The following is a 21,169-nucleotide window of genomic DNA, read 5'->3' as shown; positions in this document are numbered from 1 at the left end:
GAATAGGCATCTCGTGAGGGTGTGTCTGAGAATGACTATTTCCGGTCTTTGGCTGCTGATATAATGGCAGCTGCTGTACACTACCAGTACAGACAGGACAAAGAGCTGTTTTTGCAAGTCTTTGCAATGGGTGCCTCAAACCTAATTCACATGTAATGCTCTGGTCAAAAATAAACGTAAGTCTGGTGGTGGAAAAAGTACCCAATTGTCATACTTGAGTCAAAGTAAAGATACCATAATAGAAAATGACAAGTCCAAGTGATAGTCACCTGGTAAAATTCTGCTTGAGTAAAAGTCTAAAAGTATTTGGTTTTAAATATACTTATGTATCAAAATAAATGTAATTGCTCAAATATACTTAAGTATTAAAAGTAAAAGTATGAATAATTAAAATGTCCTTATACTTAGCAAATCAGACGGCACAATTTTCTTTTTTTCTTTTTATTTAACGGTGAGGCAGGGGCACACTCCAACCCTCAGACTTAATTTAACGGTGAGGCAGGGGCACACTCCAACCCTCAGACTTAATTTAACGGTGAGGCAGGGGCACACTCCAACCCTCAGACTTAATTTAACGGTGAGGCAGGGGCACACTCCAACCCTCAGACTTAATTTAACGGTGAGGCAGGGGCACACTCCAACCCTCAGACTTAATTTAACGGTGAGGCAGGGGCACACTCCAACCCTCAGACTTAATTTAACGGTGAGGCAGGGGCACACTCCAACCCTCAGACTTAATTTAACGGTGAGGCAGGGGCACACTCCAACCCTCAGACTTAATTTAGAAACAACACATTTGTGTTTAGTGAGTCTGCCAGATTAGAGGAAGTAGGGATGACCAGGCATGTTCTCTTGATAAGTGTGTGAATTGAACCATTTTCGGTCCTGCTAAGCATTCAAAATGTAACGAGTACTTTTGAGTGTCAGGGGAAATGTATGGAGTAAAAGGTATATCATTTTCTTTGGGAATGTAGTGAAGTAAAAGTTGTCAAATATTTAAATACTTAAGTAAAGTACAGATTCCCACCAAAAAACGCCGTAAGTAAAAATACTTTAAAGTACTGCTTAAGTATTTTACACCCCTGCGTAAGTCTTTCTTCTAAACTAAACTACAGTCAAATATACTGTATTTATAACTAACTCCCTTCTGTCTATGTATGTAACTTGTATACAATCAAATAAATAACAATAAACACAATGCTTTATCGCTACAATAAAGCTAACGTTGGAGAACTAATGACAAGCTCATCGCTGCTGCCTGGATTTCACGTTTCCCTCGTCTGGGTTTCTTGTTGTGTTGGAGGAATTGAATTCCTATATGTTCATTAACCAATTCAATTGTAACAAAGCAAACCACTTTGTCCGTTTATAAGAATTTGTAAGGTTCTTATTTGCATAAAATAGACAAAGATCAGCCTCAAAATTAATCAGTAGCGTTTATTCCCGAGAGCTCTGGTCACAATACCATGTACATTGGTTTATATACCTCACATTTCATCATAAATGTCCCTCCTCCTCTCAGATACAATGGCAATATAGTTCACAAGCCTTCTCACATTGTTTAAAAGGTGGCAGACAATCTACTACAAGCCCAAGGTCTCTCCCCTCCCTGGGTAGGGACAGAATGTCCTGTAAGGAACACAGTATTCCAGCCGGTCTGACGATAGCTCTGCTCGTTTCTAACAAGGAACAGAAAGTCCTTGTTCTAATTCTTGCCTAAAACTACACACATTATATTCAGTATTATGATTATAATAAGATTCATACATTCATACATTAACAGAGTAGTACTCTGTTTAGTTATAATTCTAAGCTAAATGTATACATAATTTAGTCATTATTCATGAAAATCCCATAACATGTTGTTAGCAAGCAAATGGACAAAAACCTGTAATCAGCACACAGACAGTGTCAATGTTACAATCAACTAACGTTAGTTAAACCTGTAGTCAGCACACAGACAGTGTCAATGTTACAATCAACTAACGTTAGTTAAACCTGTAGTCAGCACACAGTGTCAATGTTACAATCAACTAACGTTAGTTAAACCTGTAGTCAGCACACAGACCGTTCGTTAGCTTGCATTCGAGTGCTGACTATATTTGACAACTTTTACTTTTACTTCACTAAATTCCTAAAGAAAATGATGTACTTTTTACTCCATACATTTTCCCTGAATCACAAAAGTACTTGTTAGAAGTTGAATGCTTAGTAGGACCGAAAATGGTTCAATTCACATATTTATCAAGAGAACATCCCTGGACATCCCTACTGCCTCTGATCTAGCGGACTCACTAAACACAAATGCTTTGTTTGTAAATGATGTCTGAGTGTTCCTCTGGCTATCCTTAAATTAAAAAAACTAGAAAAGTGTGCCGCCTGGTTTGCTTTGTTTAAAGACATTTTAATTATTCATACTTTTACTTTTAATTCTTAAGTATATTTGAGCAATTATGTTTACTTTTGTTACTTAAGTATATTTAAAACCAAATACTTTTAGATCAAGTAGAATTTTATTGGGTGACTTTCACTTAATTTTCTATTATGGTATCTTTACTTTACTCAAGTTTTACACTTGGGTACTTTTTCCACCACTGGACTTACGTTTATTTTTGACCGGAGAATTACTTGTGAATTAGGTTTGATGCACCCATTGCAAAGACTTGCATACACTGCTCCTTGTCCTATCAGTGCTGGTAGTGTACAGCAGCTGCCATTACAGCAGCAGCGAAAGACCGGAATCGGTCATTCCAAGACACTCCCTTACGAGGGAGAGGCCTGTTGAGATACTCCCTCTTTGCGCATGTGTTTCAAGTAGCTGTCAGGTAAAAAGTAAACGATAGCAGACAACAGGATTCTTAGTGAAAGGGGGTGTTGTTTGACGTTTTCATGACATTACTTGACTTTTATAATAACTTTCTGAAGTCATATTAGGCTACGTGAGACGTTTATTTTTATTAACTTAATTACGATATTTAAATAGATGTTTGATTGCTCTGGTCCAGGGGCGCATAACTTGCAGCCTTGAGAATCGAATTTTCTCTCGGAAACTCCTTGGTCGTTATCTGAACACTACAACAAAATAGTCTAACTGAACTGTAGCCTACAACATTTCATATCATACAAAGAAACAATAGCTTCCACGATGGATCGGGTAAGTCTGGTTTTAACATTATATGCCTGCTGTGTTGTATAAAATGTCTAGGCCTAGTTTTCATCATGTTTGATACTCCACATTCCTGTGTTTGGTTTAAACTGCTGGACAAAAAAAAACATGACGGTAAAACTTGTTGGGATTTGTTTTTTCTTCAACCAAGTAGACTTTTGCTATATAATGTTTAGGAATCTGTGACTATGACCGAATTATTTATCCTTCCTCCCAGTGTGCACATGTTCACATTCCTTCGCTGATTTCGAACACATTATCCATTATTTGACCAGATACTCAAGTGACTGCTCTAACAAAGAAAAGAAAGTCTTCAAATATGGAAGGCAATCGAAAGAGAGGCAAGATAGTCGTGGAAATATTCGGTCAATCATATTTTACAAATACCGGAGCATGTGAGTTCAAATAGACTTCTAATTACTTCATAATAAAAGCCGAGTTGGTTCATGAATTCAACTGCCTTCCAGTCTTGGCACATACGTTTTATACATTTGTCCTCAGGTAACTCCTCTTAATGGCTCATCCCCTCTGGCATTTAGCCACCGTTATCATATAGCCTTCATATTAGGGCGTGGAACACGTAGAGCCACAGAAATAGACAAAAATAGACCTTCACTCACCTTAAGCCAGGTTCATGCATGTAGGACCATAGTAACAGACCTTGGCACTCTACAGGAATAACCATACATGTCACCCTGCTAACTCCTCTGAAAGGGACACCCCTATTCTGGAAAATACCCAAGAGGTTTAACCATAGCAACAGTACATAGTTGGCCATAACACAGTTACAGGAATAACCAGCTGTGTCAAACCCCCAGACAGGTGCATGTCTAATGACCCAGAGTGCATATAGAGTGCACTAGTTTTGCTGGCTCCTTCTGAAATAAATCTTTACCACATAAGTACTGGAAAATTCACAATAAGATCAGGTGGGACCATAATTAGGCATAAAGTTAGAAGTGTTGTTAATAAGATCAATGGTAGAAATGGGCGTGGTTTGACTGTTTGCGGTTACTAGTGACGACCGGGCGCTACTCCCATATAAAGTGTCTTACTTTTATTAATACACTCCTAACAACCTAATCGTTAAGAAATTTAAATTACATCAAATAAGGCAGAAGCCAGATTTTGGGCCCAGTTACCCCTCTCTCTTTGCCTTTTCCTTGCTATTTGATAAGAAATGACTGGTATGAGATATATGGTGGAAACTAGCCCATTCCTCCACCAACCCAATACTATTAGATTAGTGGGAAGTTGTGAACGATTGGAAATGTGAGGAAAAAGGATATATTCTAGGGATGCACCCAAATCAATCAGAGGTTCAGACTGAATTAATACAACATTTGGTTTATTGATAAATTATGTTAAATATTTCTTGTGTCCAACAGGACAAAGCTAGCCCGTCCCCCTCCACCTTCCAGGAGTCCCCAGGTCAATCGCCTCTCCGTACTTTACTGCTGGTTCTGGTCGACTGCAGGAAAACACCGGGGCAGAGTGGAACTGAGAGAGGAGAAGAGGAACATGGAGATGTGATTTCATTAAGTAAGAACCATGTGGATTAGACTACAGTCTGCTTCTGTAACAATTAATTATATATTGATTAAAGTATGGTCGTTCCACCCAATTTTGAGGATTTTTTTTAATGAACTAATTTTAACATTCTGTCATAAAGAGCACATGTTCAACTTCATAAAGCATTTAACTACAAAAATGTAGGAACAGTTTCACCATATTAAAACAAGAGTTCAGTTCATGTAACAGGGTAGACCTTAAAATGAGGGACAGACTCACTAATCACATGAAATAAATCATGTTCAGAAATGACTGTTAAAGTAACCAAATAACTAGGGCTTTACATGCACACTAATCATTTCCTATTAAACTGATTATGGCAGTAGACCGAGTATGACATTAGTCATGTAAACACCTTTCACTGCTGATCTTAATTGGTGTAAGGTCATAACCGAAGTAAGGATACGCCTTTAAAAACACCTGGTTTTCTGAGAATTCTTTAGAATGATTAGGACATGTAAACACTTTAATCAGAGTTATAGAGGTGTATTTAATCTGTGTATGTGCTAACACAAGCAGCGCCAGCTAACTTCTTTTGACCGAGTGCAGTGAGTTCAGGAAAAACAAAGTATGCATCTTAGACATAGTTTTCACATACAAACTGAATTTGTCATAACTCAGAATTAAATATGCTTAAAAAAAAGAACATGCTGTGATAGAACGTTTATTCTGATTGGCCATTTTCAGCAAAGTCCCCTCAGAGCAGCCTGATTTCAGATGTGTCCATGTAAACAGGTTTATTAGGGAAATTGTTCATTCAAAGCATGTTAACGTTTAAATCAAACTCTTATACTAATTGACTTCACAATAATCGTATTATTCTGCACTTGTAACTTTACTCAATGATGGTAAAACTTGGAGAAATGATTGTATTAGTTGGGTTAAAATCTTTCTAGAAGTTAAATAGGGTTGATGTGACACAGGGTTGATGTGACACAGGGTGGATGTGACACAGGGTGGATGTGACACAGGGTTGATGGAGGAACTTGTCAAAATGCAGAAACTTGTCACTTTAGAAAGTCTTTATTCATAATAAAAATCTGATTAGTCGAATTCTTCATGTGTTCAGTATTAAAGGGCTCTATTTAATATAACAGAGATTTAAAAATCAATATTGGTGCACAATTTCTACTGAAAAAAATCAAAGAGATGCAAAGGGCATTCATTTCATGGAACGACTCATCTGTTAATGGACCCATATTTACAAAACCTAACTATTCAATGTCTTTGTTTCACAGGTGACATCTCTAATCGTTGCTCTCTCAGTGAGAGGGGCTTATCATCTGGGGAGCCTCAACATCATGATGCTGACAAGAAAGAGAAGAGTCTCTCCAGACCAGAACACCTCAAGAAGCACCAGCATAGAGGTATAGGGAAGAAACCTCACCACTGCTGCTCTGACTGTGGGAAGAGTTTTGCTAAACAGAAGGAATTGATATTTCACCAGCGGATTCACACCGGAGAGAAACCGTACCACTGCTCTCAGCGTGGGAAGAGTTTCGCTGCATCTAAAACCTTAAAATCTCATCAGATAATTCATACAGGGGAGAGCCCTTATCCCTGCTTTGATTGTGGGAAATACTTCAATCAATTAGGAGCCCAGACTACACACCAATGCATACACACTCGAGAGAAGTCTTATAGCTGTGATCAATGTGGGATGCGCTTCAGGAAATCAGACCACCTGACTACACACCAACGCATACACACGGGAGAGAAGCCTTATAGCTGTGATCAGTGTGGGAAGTGCTTCAGTCATTCAGGAGGCCTGACTAAACACCAACGCATACACACAGGAGAGAAGCCTTATAGCTGTGATCAGTGTGGGAAGAGCTTCAATCAGTCAGGAGACCTGACTTCACACCAACGCATACACACAGGAGAGAAGCCTTATAGCTGTGATCAGTGTGGGAAGAGCTTCAATCAATCAGTACACCTGACTAGACACCAACGAATACACACAGGAGAGAAGCCTTATAGCTGTGATCAGTGTGGAAAGAGTTTTGCTCTAGATTTCAATCTGGCAACACACCAGCGAATACACACTGGAGAGAAACCTTACTCCTGTCTATGTGGAAAGAGCTTTGCTCATTCAGCATCACTGAAAAACCACCACAAAGCACAAACATGTTGTCTTTCATCTCCCTCCTCTCTGGCACCGGTTCCATATCCCTAAATAAACTTTACATAGAAAACATCTTGTAAAGAATCATCCAACTCCCATTCTCTAACAGTTACTAAGTCTGAATACCATGGTAACATGTATAGTATAATATGCAGCTCTGGATCCATATGTATCAAGTGTGTTGGAGTAGGAGTGCTGATCTAGGATCAGGTCCCCTGTCCATGTATTCTCATTTTGATCTAAATGGCTTAATGTCATCATGGACAATGTCATAGTGAACCGTTTGTGTGTAGAGGGGGATGTTGAGGTGGGTTGGGGTGTTCAGATGTGTATCTTATTTAAATAACTCATATTATCCATTAAATAATTGTGTAATATTTAATAATGTTTCAACAATACTAGGTGTGTATTCAGTAGATCAATATATTAAATCCATTATCTGCTCAACAACATCTGCTTTTCACTTCATTTTTTTGTGTTTTTTTTATATGGACCAGAGGTCTCTTCTAGAATATTTTGCTCCAAAAAGATCTAGACATTTATTGTAAAACCATTTAACAGGCTTTAGTGCAGCTGATGGACCATACAGAAGAATGCAGCTATAGGAAATGTTGTTCTCATCCTCTGTCTCTCTGGTTCATGTGGTTCAGGTGACCATTTTTCTAAAGACTTATCTTTCACTTTATCATGTTGATTGTTATTCAGTGACTGATTCATTCATTTGTGTAAAAAACATGAAGAAAGCCTCAATCTGACATGGGGCATAGCAGGGAATGGACAGGTGAGTTGAGGTCAAAAAGTATTTGTTTTCTTTCAGATCTTTTTATCAGTGCTTGATTAATCTTGCCTGGCACATTGGAACCAATGGAATAGTCCCAAGGTATGTTGATCTGTCTTTTCTCCTCCAGGGAGACTCAGTTCAGTTTATGACAACGTCTCAGGCATGGCCATGGCCCCTACTGCAGCACAGATGAGCAGGATGACGTTCACTACACCAATGTCCACCTCTCTTAATAACCAGGAAGTGCCTCTACTCCCCTGTCCAACTGCACCAACCAAGAAAGAGGATGACAATGTCCAGTATGATGTGAAATCAACCGCCCCAGTGCTGCCACCTGGTGAACAAGTCAATCCATTACATCTCAGATCATCTTTTAATTAGATGGTACTTTTGCTTGACAGGTAGGAATGCATACAACACTTCTATGTTATGCAGACAAGCAGTTGTTTGTTTAAATGTATTAACATCTACATGATTACTTAAAATGAGACCCCAGAAGTGAAGATTGATGATGACTTGTTGCATCTCCTTTCTTCCAGGCTATCACATCCGGCCGTCATTGGGAGTCCCACAGAGCGGCGCACAATTGGCCCAGTGTTGTCCGGGGTAGGCCGTCATTGTAAATAATAATTTGTTCTTAACTGACTTGCCTAGTTAAATAAAGGTTCAATAAAAATAAATAACAGACCTCCGGCACAAGAAGCTTGGGAGGACCCCTCTGTACTATATACCACAGTCAACAAACCCAGAACCAAAAAGACCACAATCAACAGACCTGAACACAACAAGACCTAAATTCAGGATGGGCTTCCTCTCACTACCATATTTGGAAACGCCAAGCGGATGCTTCACATTTCTACATCCGGTGAAATATCTGTCTCATTGTTCTGTGATACTACAACAGAACAATTAGACATTTCACCAGATGTAGAAATGTTCCAAATGGTACCTTGTTCCCTCTAGTGCACGATGTAGGGAATAGGTGCCATTTTGGATGCACTCTGAACACAAAAAGATTCAGTCAAAGTTGCATTATAGACAGGCATACTGCACTCACATTTTAAAGGTAATAACACTTAAGCCAACCTCCATGGCATATACTATAGGGTTTAATATAGTATACTATAGGGTTTAATATAGTATACTATAGGGTTTAATATAGTCTACTGTAGGGTTTAATATAGTATACTATAGGGTCTACTGTAGGGTTTAATATAGTATACTATAGGGTTTAATATAGTCTACTGTAGGGTTTAATATAGTATACTATAGGGTCTACTGTAGGGTTTAATATAGTATACTATAGGGTTTAATATAGTATACTATAGGGTTTAATATAGTATACTATAGGGTTTAATATAGTATACTATAGGGTTTAATATAGTATACTATAGGGTTTAATATAGTCTACTGTAGGGTTTAATATAGTATACTATAGGATCTACTGTAGGGTTTAATATAGTATACTATAGGGTTTAATATAGTATACTATAGGGTTTAATATAGTATACTATAGGGTCTACTGTAGGGTTTAATATAGTATACTATAGGGTCTACTATAGGGTTTAATATAATATACTATAGGGTTTAATATAGTATACTATAGGGTTTAATATAGTATACTATAGGGTTTAATATAATATACTATAGGGTTTAATATAGTATACTATAGGGTTTAATATAATATACTATAGGGTTTAATATAGTATACTATAGGGTTTAATATAATATACTATAGGGTTTAATATAGTATACTATAGGGTCTACTGTAGGGTTTAATATAGTATACTATAGGGTTTAATATAGTATACTATAGAGTCTACTGTAGGGTTTAATATAGTATACTATAGGGTTTAATATAATATACTATAGAGTCTACTGTAGGGTTTAATATAGTATACTATAGGGTCTACTGTAGGGTTTAATATAGTATACTATAGGGTTTAATATAGTATACTATAGGGTTTAATATAGTCTACTGTAGGGTTTAATATAGTATACTATAGGGTCTACTGTAGGGTTTAATATAGTATACTATAGGGTTTAATATAGTATACTATAGGGTTTAATATAATATACTATAGGGTCTACTGTAGGGTTTAATATAGTATACTATAGGGTCTACTGTAGGGTTTAATATAGTATACTATAGGGTTTAATATACTATAGAGTCTACTGTAGGGTTTAATATAGTATACTATAGGGTCTACTGTAGGGTTTAATATAATATACTATAGGGTCTACTGTAGGGTTTAATATAGTATACTATAGGGTCTACTGTAGGGTTTAATATAATATACTATAGGGTCTACTGTAGGGTTTAATATAGTATACTATAGGGTTTAATATAGTATACTATAGGGTTTAATATAGTATACTATAGGGTCTACTGTAGGGTTTAATATAGTATACTATAGGGTCTACTGTAGGGTTTAATATAGTATACTATAGGGTTTAATATAATATACTATAGGGTCTACTGTAGGGTTTAATATAGTATACTATAGGGTTTAATATAGTATACTATAGAGTCGACTATAGGGTTTAATATAGTATACTATAGGGTCTACTGTAGGGTTTAATATAGTATACTATAGGGTTTAATATAATATACTATAGGGTCTACTGTAGGGTTTAATATAGTATACTATAGGGTTTAATATAGTATACTATAGGGTCTACTGTAGGGTTTAATATAGTATACTATAGGGTTTAATATAATATACTATAGAGTCTACTGTAGGGTTTAATATAGTATACTATAGGGTCTACTGTAGGGTTTAATATAGTATACTATAGGGTCTACTGTAGGGTTTAATATAGTATACTATAGGGTTTAATATAGTATACTATAGGGTTTAATATAATATACTATAGGGTCTACTGTAGGGTTTAATATAGTATACTATAGGGTCTACTATAGGGTTTAATATAGTATACTATAGGGTTTAATATAGTATACTATAGGGTTTAATATAGTATACTATAGAGTCGACTATAGGGTTTAATATAGTATACTATAGGGTTTAATATAGTATACTATAGAGTCTACTGTAGGGTTTAATATAGTATACTATAGGGTTTAATATAATATACTATAGAGTCTACTGTAGGGTTTAATATAGTATACTATAGGGTCTACTGTAGGGTTTAATATAGTATACTATAGGGTCTACTGTAGGGTTTAATATAGTATACTATAGGGTTTAATATAGTATACTATAGGGTTTAATATAATATACTATAGGGTCTACTGTAGGGTTTAATATAGTATACTATAGGGTTTAATATAATATACTATAGAGTCTACTGTAGGGTTTAATATAGTATACTATAGGGTCTACTGTAGGGTTTAATATAGTATACTATAGGGTTTAAAATAATATACTATAGAGTCTACTGTAGGGTTTAATATAGTATACTATAGGGTTTAATATAATATACTATAGAGTCTACTGTAGGGTTTAATATAGTATAATATAGGGTTTAATATAGTATACTATAGGGTCTACTGTAGGGTTTAATATAGTATACTATAGGGTCTACTGTAGGGTTTAATATAGTATACTATAGGGTCTACTGTAGGGTTTAATATAGTATACTGTAGGGTTTAATATAGTATACTATAGAGTCTACTGTAGGGTTTAATATAGTATACTATAGGGTTTAATATAATATACTATAGGGCCTACTGTAGGGTTTAATATAGTATACTATAGGGTCTACTATAGGGTTTAATATAGTATACTATAGGGTTTAATATAGTATACTATAGGGTTTAATATAGTATACTATAGAGTCGACTATAGGGTTTAATATAGTATACTATAGGGTTTAATATAGTATACTATAGAGTCTACTGTAGGGTTTAATATAGTATACTATAGGGTTTAATATAATATACTATAGAGTCTACTGTAGGGTTTAATATAGTATACTATAGGGTCTACTGTAGGGTTTAATATAGTATACTATAGGGTCTACTGTAGGGTTTAATATAGTATACTATAGGGTTTAATATAGTATACTATAGGGTTTAATATAATATACTATAGGGTCTACTGTAGGGTTTAATATAGTATACTATAGGGTTTAATATAATATACTATAGAGTCTACTGTAGGGTTTAATATAGTATACTATAGGGTCTACTGTAGGGTTTAATATAGTATACTATAGGGTTTAATATAATATACTATAGAGTCTACTGTAGGGTTTAATATAGTATACTATAGGGTTTAATATAATATACTATAGAGTCTACTGTAGGGTTTAATATAGTATAATATAGGGTTTAATATAGTATACTATAGGGTCTACTGTAGGGTTTAATATAGTATACTATAGGGTCTACTGTAGGGTTTAATATAGTATACTATAGGGTCTACTGTAGGGTTTAATATAGTATACTGTAGGGTTTAATATAATATACTATAGGGTCTACTGTAGGGTTTAATATAGTATACTATAGGGTCTACTGTAGGGTTTAATATAGTATACTATAGGGTTTAATATAATATACTATAGGGTCTACTGTAGGGTTTAATATAGTATACTATAGGGTTTAATATAATATACTATAGAGTCTACTGTAGGGTTTAATATAGTATACTATAGGGTTTAATATAATATACTATAGAGTCTACTGTAGGGTTTAATATAGTATACTATAGGGTCTACTGTAGGGTTTAATATAATATACTATAGGGTCTACTGTAGGGTTTAATATAGTATACTGTAGGGTTTAATATAGTATACTATAGGGTCTACTGTAGGTATAGTATACTATAGGGTTTAATATAATATACTATAGGGTCTACTGTAGGGTTTAATATAGTATACTATAGGGTTTAATATAGTATACTATAGGGTTTAATATAGTATACTATAGGGTCTACTGTAGGGTTTAATATAGTATACTATAGGGTCTACTGTAGGGTTTAATATAGTATACTATAGGGTTTAATATAATATACTATAGGGTCTACTGTAGGGTTTAATATAGTATACTATAGGGTTTAATATAGTATACTATAGAGTTTAATATAATATACTATAGGGTCTACTGTAGGGTTTAATATAGTATACTATAGGGTTTAATATAGTATACTATAGAGTTTAATATAATATACTATAGGGTCTACTGTAGGGTTTAATATAGTATACTATAGGGTTTAATATAATATACTATAGGGTCTACTGTAGGGTTTAATATAGTATACTATAGGGTTTAATATAGTATACTATAGGGTCTACTGTAGGGTTTAATATAGTATACTATAGGGTTTAATATAATATACTATAGAGTCGACTATAGGGTTTGATATAATATATATAGTATATATAATAAAGGTCTTGGACAATTTCGTCATGGGTCGCAGGCTCATGGCTTGAGACTGAGCTGTGGCTAAAAGCTTTGCTTGGTATATCTGAAAGGGGACAAGATAAAATACCAAACTCGTCATTACACAGGTTTTGTTTTAGCTCTGTGTGTGTATTTTAGCGAGAGGAAACTGCTGCCCATAATGTTGTAAAGTGTCATGGGTCATGGCACAACAAACTGGGAAATAATTTCTGTAACTTCATTAATGCACAAGACTATACACCCACACTTTGGACCCTATTCAGACTTGAGAACTTAACATCGACTTAAGTCCCAAAATATTGCCAAATGTCCACGTTTTATTGACTTAACTCCATGTTACGTCAACATATCTCAAGTCTGAATCGGGCCCTTCATACACATCATGCAATTAACATTGTAATTGTTGTAGTTTTTAGTAAAATCAATATCATTTATCATGAGAGATTGAGTTAAATCATCCCTTTTAAAACAAAAGTATTTGCTGGACTTGATATCACTTAGTACGCTCCATGTATTAAATAACACAATATAATCAGCTTTATTTAATGAGCCCTAACAATAAATCTACACAGTGATTTAAACGTTTTCTCTTTCCGTCCTGAATGAGGTAAGTCACAGGTCCCAGTCTCCAGATTACTGTCGCCTGAATCCATTTCCCTGTCACACTTGTTCTTCCTCCTGGAAAACTCAAAGGTGTAGTCTACCATGGTCATGGTGTTTATTTTGTTTGGCATGTTTTTCTTCCACTGTTTTAGCTAAGTCAGGTCGGAGTAGGTTGAAGCGTGTTCAGATCTGGCGCTTCAGGAAGAGCTCAGCAGGGGTCCGACATGTGACTCTGTGGGGGGTCCTGCAGAACATTGGCTCAGCGATGCTTGAGAAAGACAGTAGATTGTCTGTTGTCCTCAAACGTTTTTTTTCAGAGCTCGCTTGAGTATCTGGACTGACCTTTCTGCTGCGCATTCGAGTCAGGATGGTAAGCAGGAACAAGGGTCTGTTTGATTCTGTTGTTTTGTAGGAATTGTTTGAAATCAGAAGAGACCAACTGGAGTCCATTATCAGAGACAATTTATTTGCACAATCCATAGACTGCAAACAGCCTTCGTAGGTTTTTGATGAAGTTCGTTGATGTCATGGAAGTTATGTGAAAAACTTCCAAACACTTTGAATGGCTGTCGATTATCACCTCGTAAATTAATGTTCTCACCTCACAAAGGAATGTCCTTACCTAACAAAGGAATGTCCTCACCTCACAAAGGAAGGTTCTCACCTCACAAAGGAAGGTTCTCACCTCACAAAGGAATGTTCTCACCTCACAACGAAATGTTCTTACTTACCTCACAACGGAACGTTCTCACCTCACAACGGAACGTTCTCACCTCACAACGGAATGTTCTCAACTCACAACGGAATGTTCTCACCTCACAACGGAATGTTCTTACCTCACAACGGAATGTTCTCACCTCACAACGGAATGTTCTCACCTCACAACGGAATGTTCTCACCTCACAACGGAATGTTCTCACCTCACAACGGAATGTTCTCACCTCACAACGGAATGTTCTCACCTCACAACGGAATGTTCTCACCTCACAACGGAACGTTCTCACCTCACAACGGAACGTTCTCACCTCACAACGGAATGTTCTCACCTCACAACGGAATGTTCTCACCTCACAACGGAATGTTCTCACCTCACAACGGAACGTTCTCACCTCACAACGGAATGTTCTCACCTCACAACGGAATGTTCTCACCTCACAAAGGAATGTTCTTACTTACCTCGCAAAGGAATCGTCTCACCTAGCAAAGGAATTTTCTCACTGCGTTGTCCTTAATGGCAGGTGATTCAGAGCATCATGGTAACACATTTCCGAGACCAGAGAAACAGCGTCCTCTGTGTCTAATTGCATGTCCAAATCCTTTCCAGCCAATGTCACATTCATTGTAACGCCCTTTTTCCCATTGGAAGTTGTGTAAACTGTATACACTTCAAACATCTTTAAATCTTATTCCCCCTCAGCAGACTGAAAATATTCGGCATGGGTCCTCTGAACCTCAAAATGTTCTATAGCTGCACCATCGGCCTCCGACCTCAAGGCCCTACAGAGGGTAGTGCGTACAGTCCAGTACATCACTGGGTCCAAGCTTCCTGCCATCCAGGACCTCTATACCAGGCGGTGTCAGAGGAAGGCCCTAAACATGGTCAAAGACTCCAGCTACCCTAGTCTTAGACTGTTTTCTCTGCTACCGCACGGCAAGCGGTACCGGAGCGCCAAGTCTAGGTCCAAAAGGCTTTTTAACAGCTTCTACCCCCAAGCCATAAGACTCCTGAACAGCTAATCAAATGGCTACCCAGACTATTGACCCCCTTTACGCTGCTGCTACTCTGTTTATTATCTATGCATAGTCACTTTACCTCTACCTACATGTACATATTACCTCGACTAACCAGTGCCCCCGCACATTGATTCTCTGTACCGGTACCCCCTGTATATACCCTCACTAATGCTATTTTACTGCTACTCCTTCATTATTTTTATTTTTTTCCTTAATTAACATTTATTTTTCTTACAACTTCACTGTTTATATTATAAGCTAATAGAAAGGGTAACAACCAATCAGGTAAGCGATAATTGTATCTAGGCAGATTACCATGCTCAAATATTTTTTTTTTAACCTTTATTTAACTAGGCAAGTCAAAACCTGGACGATGCTGGGCCAATTGTGTGCCACTCTATGGGACTCAGCCGGATGTGATGCAGCCTGGATTCAAACCAGGGACGACAGTGACGACTCTTGCACTGAGATGCTGTACCTGAGACCGCTACTCCACTCAGGACCAATCTATTACACCATCCATCCATCCATCCATCCACCCATCCATCCATCCATCCATCCACCCATCCATCCATCCATCCATCCATCCATCCATCCATCCATCCATCCATCCATCCATCCATCCATCCATCCATCCATCAGACTAGAACAGACCTACACAGAGTCTGTGTCTGAAATGGCATCCTATTACCTATATACTGTCAGGTGACATTTCAGATGTAGCCATCCTCTCTAACAGTTAGAAGCCAAACAAACGTCAGGGACTCCAAATGTCATTAAGTCACTATTGTGGATTGTCGATGCAATGACGTCTCACAAATCATCATCGCCATGGTGATATTCCATGACATTTATTTGGATGGTTGAAGTGTTGTCGAGGAGTGGGCATAACACTACACTCTTTGGAAAAAAGGTGCTATCTAGAACCTTAAAGAGTTCTTTAGCTGTCTCCATAGGAGAACCCTTTTGAGTTTCAGGTAGAACCTCTTTGGTTCCAGCTAGAACTCTTTAGGGTTCCATGTAGAACTCTTTCTACAGACCAGGTGCTACCCGTCACATTAGGAAACTGTTGCATTGACACTTATGAGTATGGTGGGCTGAATTTTCTGGACATTCCTACCTTAAATAATACTTTTAAGATCAGTTTGATAAAACACTGACTAAGAAGACCCACTTCTATGTGGAACTGCATTCCTCGAAAATAAAAGAGAGCGGCACACTCTTGGAGCTCAGATGCAAAAATTTTAATACCAACGTTTCGACAGCCAAGCTGTCTTCATCAGGGTATAATCACAAACACTGCGGGATGACTCGTTTATATAGTGTCAAAAGACACAGGTGTCTGTAATCATGGCCAGGAGTGGCCTAATATCATTGGTTAATAATCAAATATTAAAATGTCATACAAAGAACAGCATACAAACAAATGGATAGCATACGACCATAGATTAATTTGACTATACAAGTTTACACACAATTACAATGGCAAAGTCACAATAATCACAAGAATGGCTTCAGATCAAAGTCTACGTTGAGACCGAAGGGCGCAAGGGTCTTTAAATTAAAGATCCAGGCAGCCTCTCGTTTTAACAATAAATTATCAAGGTCACCCCCTCTCCTAGGGAGGGTGACATGTTCGATGCCAATATAACGCAGAGACGAAATCGAGTGGCCTGCCTCCAAGAAGTGGGCCGCAACTGGATAAGTAAAGTTTTTACACCTAATGGTGCTACGATGCTCTGAGATACGTACTTTTAATTCGCGCTTTGTTTTACCTACATCATTTTTACCACAAGGACAAGTTATAAGATAAATAACTGCCTTAGTGGAGCACGTAATAACACCTTTTATTGGGATCGATTTCCCTGTTTGTGGGTGTTTGAAGGATCCACATTTATAAGTGCCATTGCATTGCGCACAGCCATTACATTTGTAATTTCCATCCATTAGGGGTGCAAATAGACGTTGTTCAGGAATATCTTGGGGTGGTAAATCAGAGTTTACCAATTGGTCTCTGAGATTTCTGCCCCGCGAGAATACGACCAAGGGAAGGTCCGAAAACACATTACCGAGACTATCATCGGATTTTAGAATGTGCCAATGTTTGTGAACAATTCCCTTAATTTGTTCAGAGCACTTTGAATAGCGGGTAGTTAGAACGCAATAATGCGTCTTTTTGCGAGACTGACCTTGAAAAAGGTCATGTCTCGTTTTGTTTCGAATTTTCTCAATGGCAATATTAATCTGATCATTCTTGTAGCCCCTCTCCTTGAACTTTCTTTCCGTCTCAGCCATATTTCTGTCGAAATCGGACTGTATTTTGCGAATTCTTTTGATTCGACAGAATTGGCTGTTAGGGCAAACTATTTTTTAAGGGAAGTGGGTGACAACTATCAGCCCTCGACAAACTGTTACGATCAGTAGGTTTCCTGTAAAGATCAGTGTATAGAACATTATCTTCACACAAGATCAGAAGATCAAGAAAACTGATTAGACGTGTGTCAGATTGCATAGTAAATCTCAGATGCTCAGAACAGGAGTTAAGAAAAGCATGGAAGGCCTGGAGCTGTTTTGCATCACCCCTCCATAGAACAAAAATATCATCAATATACCGTTTCCAAATAATGATGTGAGGCAAGAAAACATTTTTGAGAGGATTGAAAATAGACTTTTTCTCCATGCAACCCACATACAAATTAGCATAGTTAGGAGCCATGGGGGATCCCATAGCAGTCCCTTTAGTCTGAATAAAGAAATAATTTAGAAACATGAAAAAGTTATGCGTGAGTACGTTAGGGTCACGTTGCAGAAGAAAATGTTCCATAGCTTCAATACCGCCCTCGTGTGGAATATTAGTGTATAATGACTCAACATCAAAAGTAACTAACAAGGTCTTCTCAGGGAGCGGATCAAGAGATTCAATGATAGAGATCATACTGCTGGTGTCCTTTACAAAGGAGGGGAGCTGTTCTGCGAGTGGTCTAATAAAAAAGTAAACAAAAGTAGATAGAGGGGCCGTTACTGCATCAATGCCCGCTACAATAGGGCGCCCTGGAGGTTGTGTAACATTCTTGTGTAATTTCGGCAAAGTATAGAAAGTGGCAATTTTAGGGTGTTGAATAGCCAAAAAAGCATGTTATTTTTTGGTTATCTGACCAGAACTTAAATACCCATCTAGGACAGACAAGATAGTATTCTGAAATTGGGAAGTGGGGTCACTTCTGAGTTTCTTGTAAAAGGTGTTGTCAAGCAGCTGTCTATGACACTCATGTACATAAGCTGTCCTATCCATGAGTACAACCGACCCACCCTTATCAGCAGGACGAATAAGTACTGACGTATCAGATTGTAAATCAAGCAAAACTTGTTTTTCATTCTTGGGTAAATTATGGAAAGATTTGGACCCCTGTTTATTCTTAAGGAGAAGTCCAACATCATTTTCCACAAGTCTGCAATATGTCTCGATAGAGTGATTGCGATTGGCTGGAGGTATAAAATAACTCTTGCTTCTAGGGAGTCGGAGTATGTGCAGGAGAGCAACCTACTGGTTCAATAGAAGTGTCAGAATTAGGGGAGCTAAAGTATTCCCTTAAACGGATGTTTCTGAAAAACTTAAACATGTCTACCTTAACATCAAAATCGTTGCACTGAGTTGTAGGCACAAAAGATAACCCTTTATTAAGCAAAGAGACATGGGCAGGGCTCAATATCTTGCTTGATAAATTAAAGACACTCAGTCCCGTGGGTTCTGGGACCGTGTGAACGGTCTCCTCTGCCTCTGATATTCGTTTCTTCTTACCCCGTCGGGTGCGACATCTCGTCGATGCGCGTGCCTGCGGCCTCCTCCGCCCTTCCGTCCGTCCAGTCTCTCGTTGAATAAAAAATTCCGCTGGAAGCCGATGAGGCGCTGGTTGTAGAGCGTTGATCAGACAAGGGTGGATAGAAGTTAGCGGCGTCCCTCCTGCGTCTGTCATGGAGAGGGGGAGCAGGACCTCTTTTGTCAGGGTTTCTCCAGAAGTAGACTTTACAATCGGCCTTGTCTTTTTTGTCTTTTTGAATTTCTTGATTTTAAGTTCCTTTATTTCTGTAGACAACTTGTCCTGGAGCGCTTGGTTAGTTTTCATCAATTCATTGAATATGCCATCATCATTAACAGCTGTTTGTAGAGCTGTGCGTTTGTCTTTAATCGTGTAATCCATTTCAATAAAATCCCTTTTTAACTGGTCAACAATTAATGTCATTAAATCAATAGAGCATTTATTCAGGATGGCACACCAGCGTTCACAGTAATCATCTGTGCGCTGTCCCAATGATGGTTATTTTTGCCACCTGAGTCCCCGTGGAATAATGCCTCGACGCACATAATCACTAAGAGTGACTATATGTAGATGCGTTCTCGTCTGGCGCTTAGATAAATGTAACAGTTCTTTCGAGAGGTCAGAATTACCTCCCGGCATGTCAAAAAGGGACTCCGAAATAATGATATTATCACGCTCCCTTTGGCTATATTCAAAGTAATCTTGTATGGGTCTATGACCAGTGTCAGGAAAATAATTATCATTCGGCATCGTTTAAGAGCTTTTTTATCGGTAGGGTGCTGTTTACTGGGTAACAGAACGATCTAGAAGAAAAATAAACGCACACCTATTAAGACGATGTGCTGGCTAGCGGAGTAGAAACTGCATTCCTCATCATGCCTTTTCTACTTTGGTGGCCTTAACTTCATGTTTGTTTGCTATTGACAAAGTTCCAGTGAAACTCTGCTTTTCATCAACAGGTTTTCTAGTCATGGTCCTTCATTTAGAAGCATAATTTCTCCCCACACATATATTATATCTGGAATAATCAGCACATATTGAATAACAATAAATCTTTGTTTTTAAAATATTGGTTCAGAAATAATATCCTATTGGTGAGACAACCTGTAAATGCAGAGTATTTTACTTCATGCTACCTGCCGCCCCATTATTCAGGAGCATGTTAAGACCCTCAGAACTCATTCTTATCACTTTACAAGATTCCTGTAAGGCCTAAAGAGTTTACAATTATTTTAGTCTCCATTCCCTCAAGTGTTGCTTTATTTTTTATTTACTTATTTAACTAGGCAAGTCAGTTTAGAACAAATTCTTATTTTCAATGACAGCGGGTTAAAAACGGCTTTGTTCAGGGGCAGAACAACAGACTTCTTCTACCTTGTCAGGTCGGGGACTCAATCTCGCAACCTTCCGGTTACTAGTCCAATGCTTTAACCACTAGGCTACCTGCCGCCCCATTATTCAGGAACATGTTAAGACCCTCAGAACCTACCTTCGATTACCCCTGTTGACTCAATAGTAGTAAAGATTTGTTTTTGTTTGTTTTAGTCCATTCAACAACAGAGTGATACTTGCCTTGTATCAACAGGATTTTGTATCTGTCTATACACCTTATGTAATTCCTTATTGGAATCGTTTTATTGATAATATCTGTTGTCTCATACATACGTACTTTCTAACACAATTAAGGAAGGTTATTATAAAATAATTCATTAATATTACCCTGCCAACCACTAAATGAAGATTTAAAAATCGATACATTCAAATTGTACCTTTTGCAACAGTTTTGCATCTTTTTTTGAATGGTATTAATGTAAAGAATTTTGGCAAGACATCAGTAGATTTATAATGGAAAATCTGCATTTAGATTTGACACTATTATGGAGAGACGTATTACATTCATTCTTTACCGACGATAGAAATCATTTGGATTGACATTTTTATTATTCATTCACTCGCCGTACAGTAGGTGGCAGCAATACGGCAATAGGTGTAGTCTGCCATAAAA

The 21,169-nt window shown here is 37.4% G+C and overlaps 1 protein-coding gene across 1 annotated transcript; it reads left to right on the top strand.

Moving 5' to 3' along the window:
• The first annotated feature begins 2,715 nt into the window (after positions 1-2,715).
• LOC149978754 (uncharacterized) lies at positions 2,716-7,313 on the top strand. Its single transcript, XM_036949131.2, has 3 exons — positions 2,716-3,154; positions 4,555-4,708; positions 5,977-7,313. The coding sequence occupies exons 1-3, from the start codon at positions 3,146-3,148 to the stop codon at positions 6,912-6,914; spliced, it is 1,101 nt and encodes a 366-aa protein (XP_036805026.1). The 5' UTR covers positions 2,716-3,145; the 3' UTR covers positions 6,915-7,313.
• The last annotated feature ends 13,856 nt before the right edge of the window (positions 7,314-21,169 follow it).

The sequence above is a fragment of the Oncorhynchus mykiss genome, chromosome 13 (genome assembly GCF_057628025.1).
Source record: "Oncorhynchus mykiss isolate SJ-2025 chromosome 13, ASM5762802v1, whole genome shotgun sequence".
NCBI classification, from domain to species: domain Eukaryota; kingdom Metazoa; phylum Chordata; class Actinopteri; order Salmoniformes; family Salmonidae; genus Oncorhynchus; species Oncorhynchus mykiss.
This window is presented reverse-complemented; position numbering and strand designations above follow the sequence as displayed.

Excerpts from the sequence above, each read along its gene's own strand:
- LOC149978754 (XM_036949131.2), top strand. Across the intron at positions 4,709-5,976 it reads TGGAGATGTGATTTCATTAA|GTGACATCTCTAATCGTTGC; the intron begins GTAAGAACCATG and ends TTTGTTTCACAG.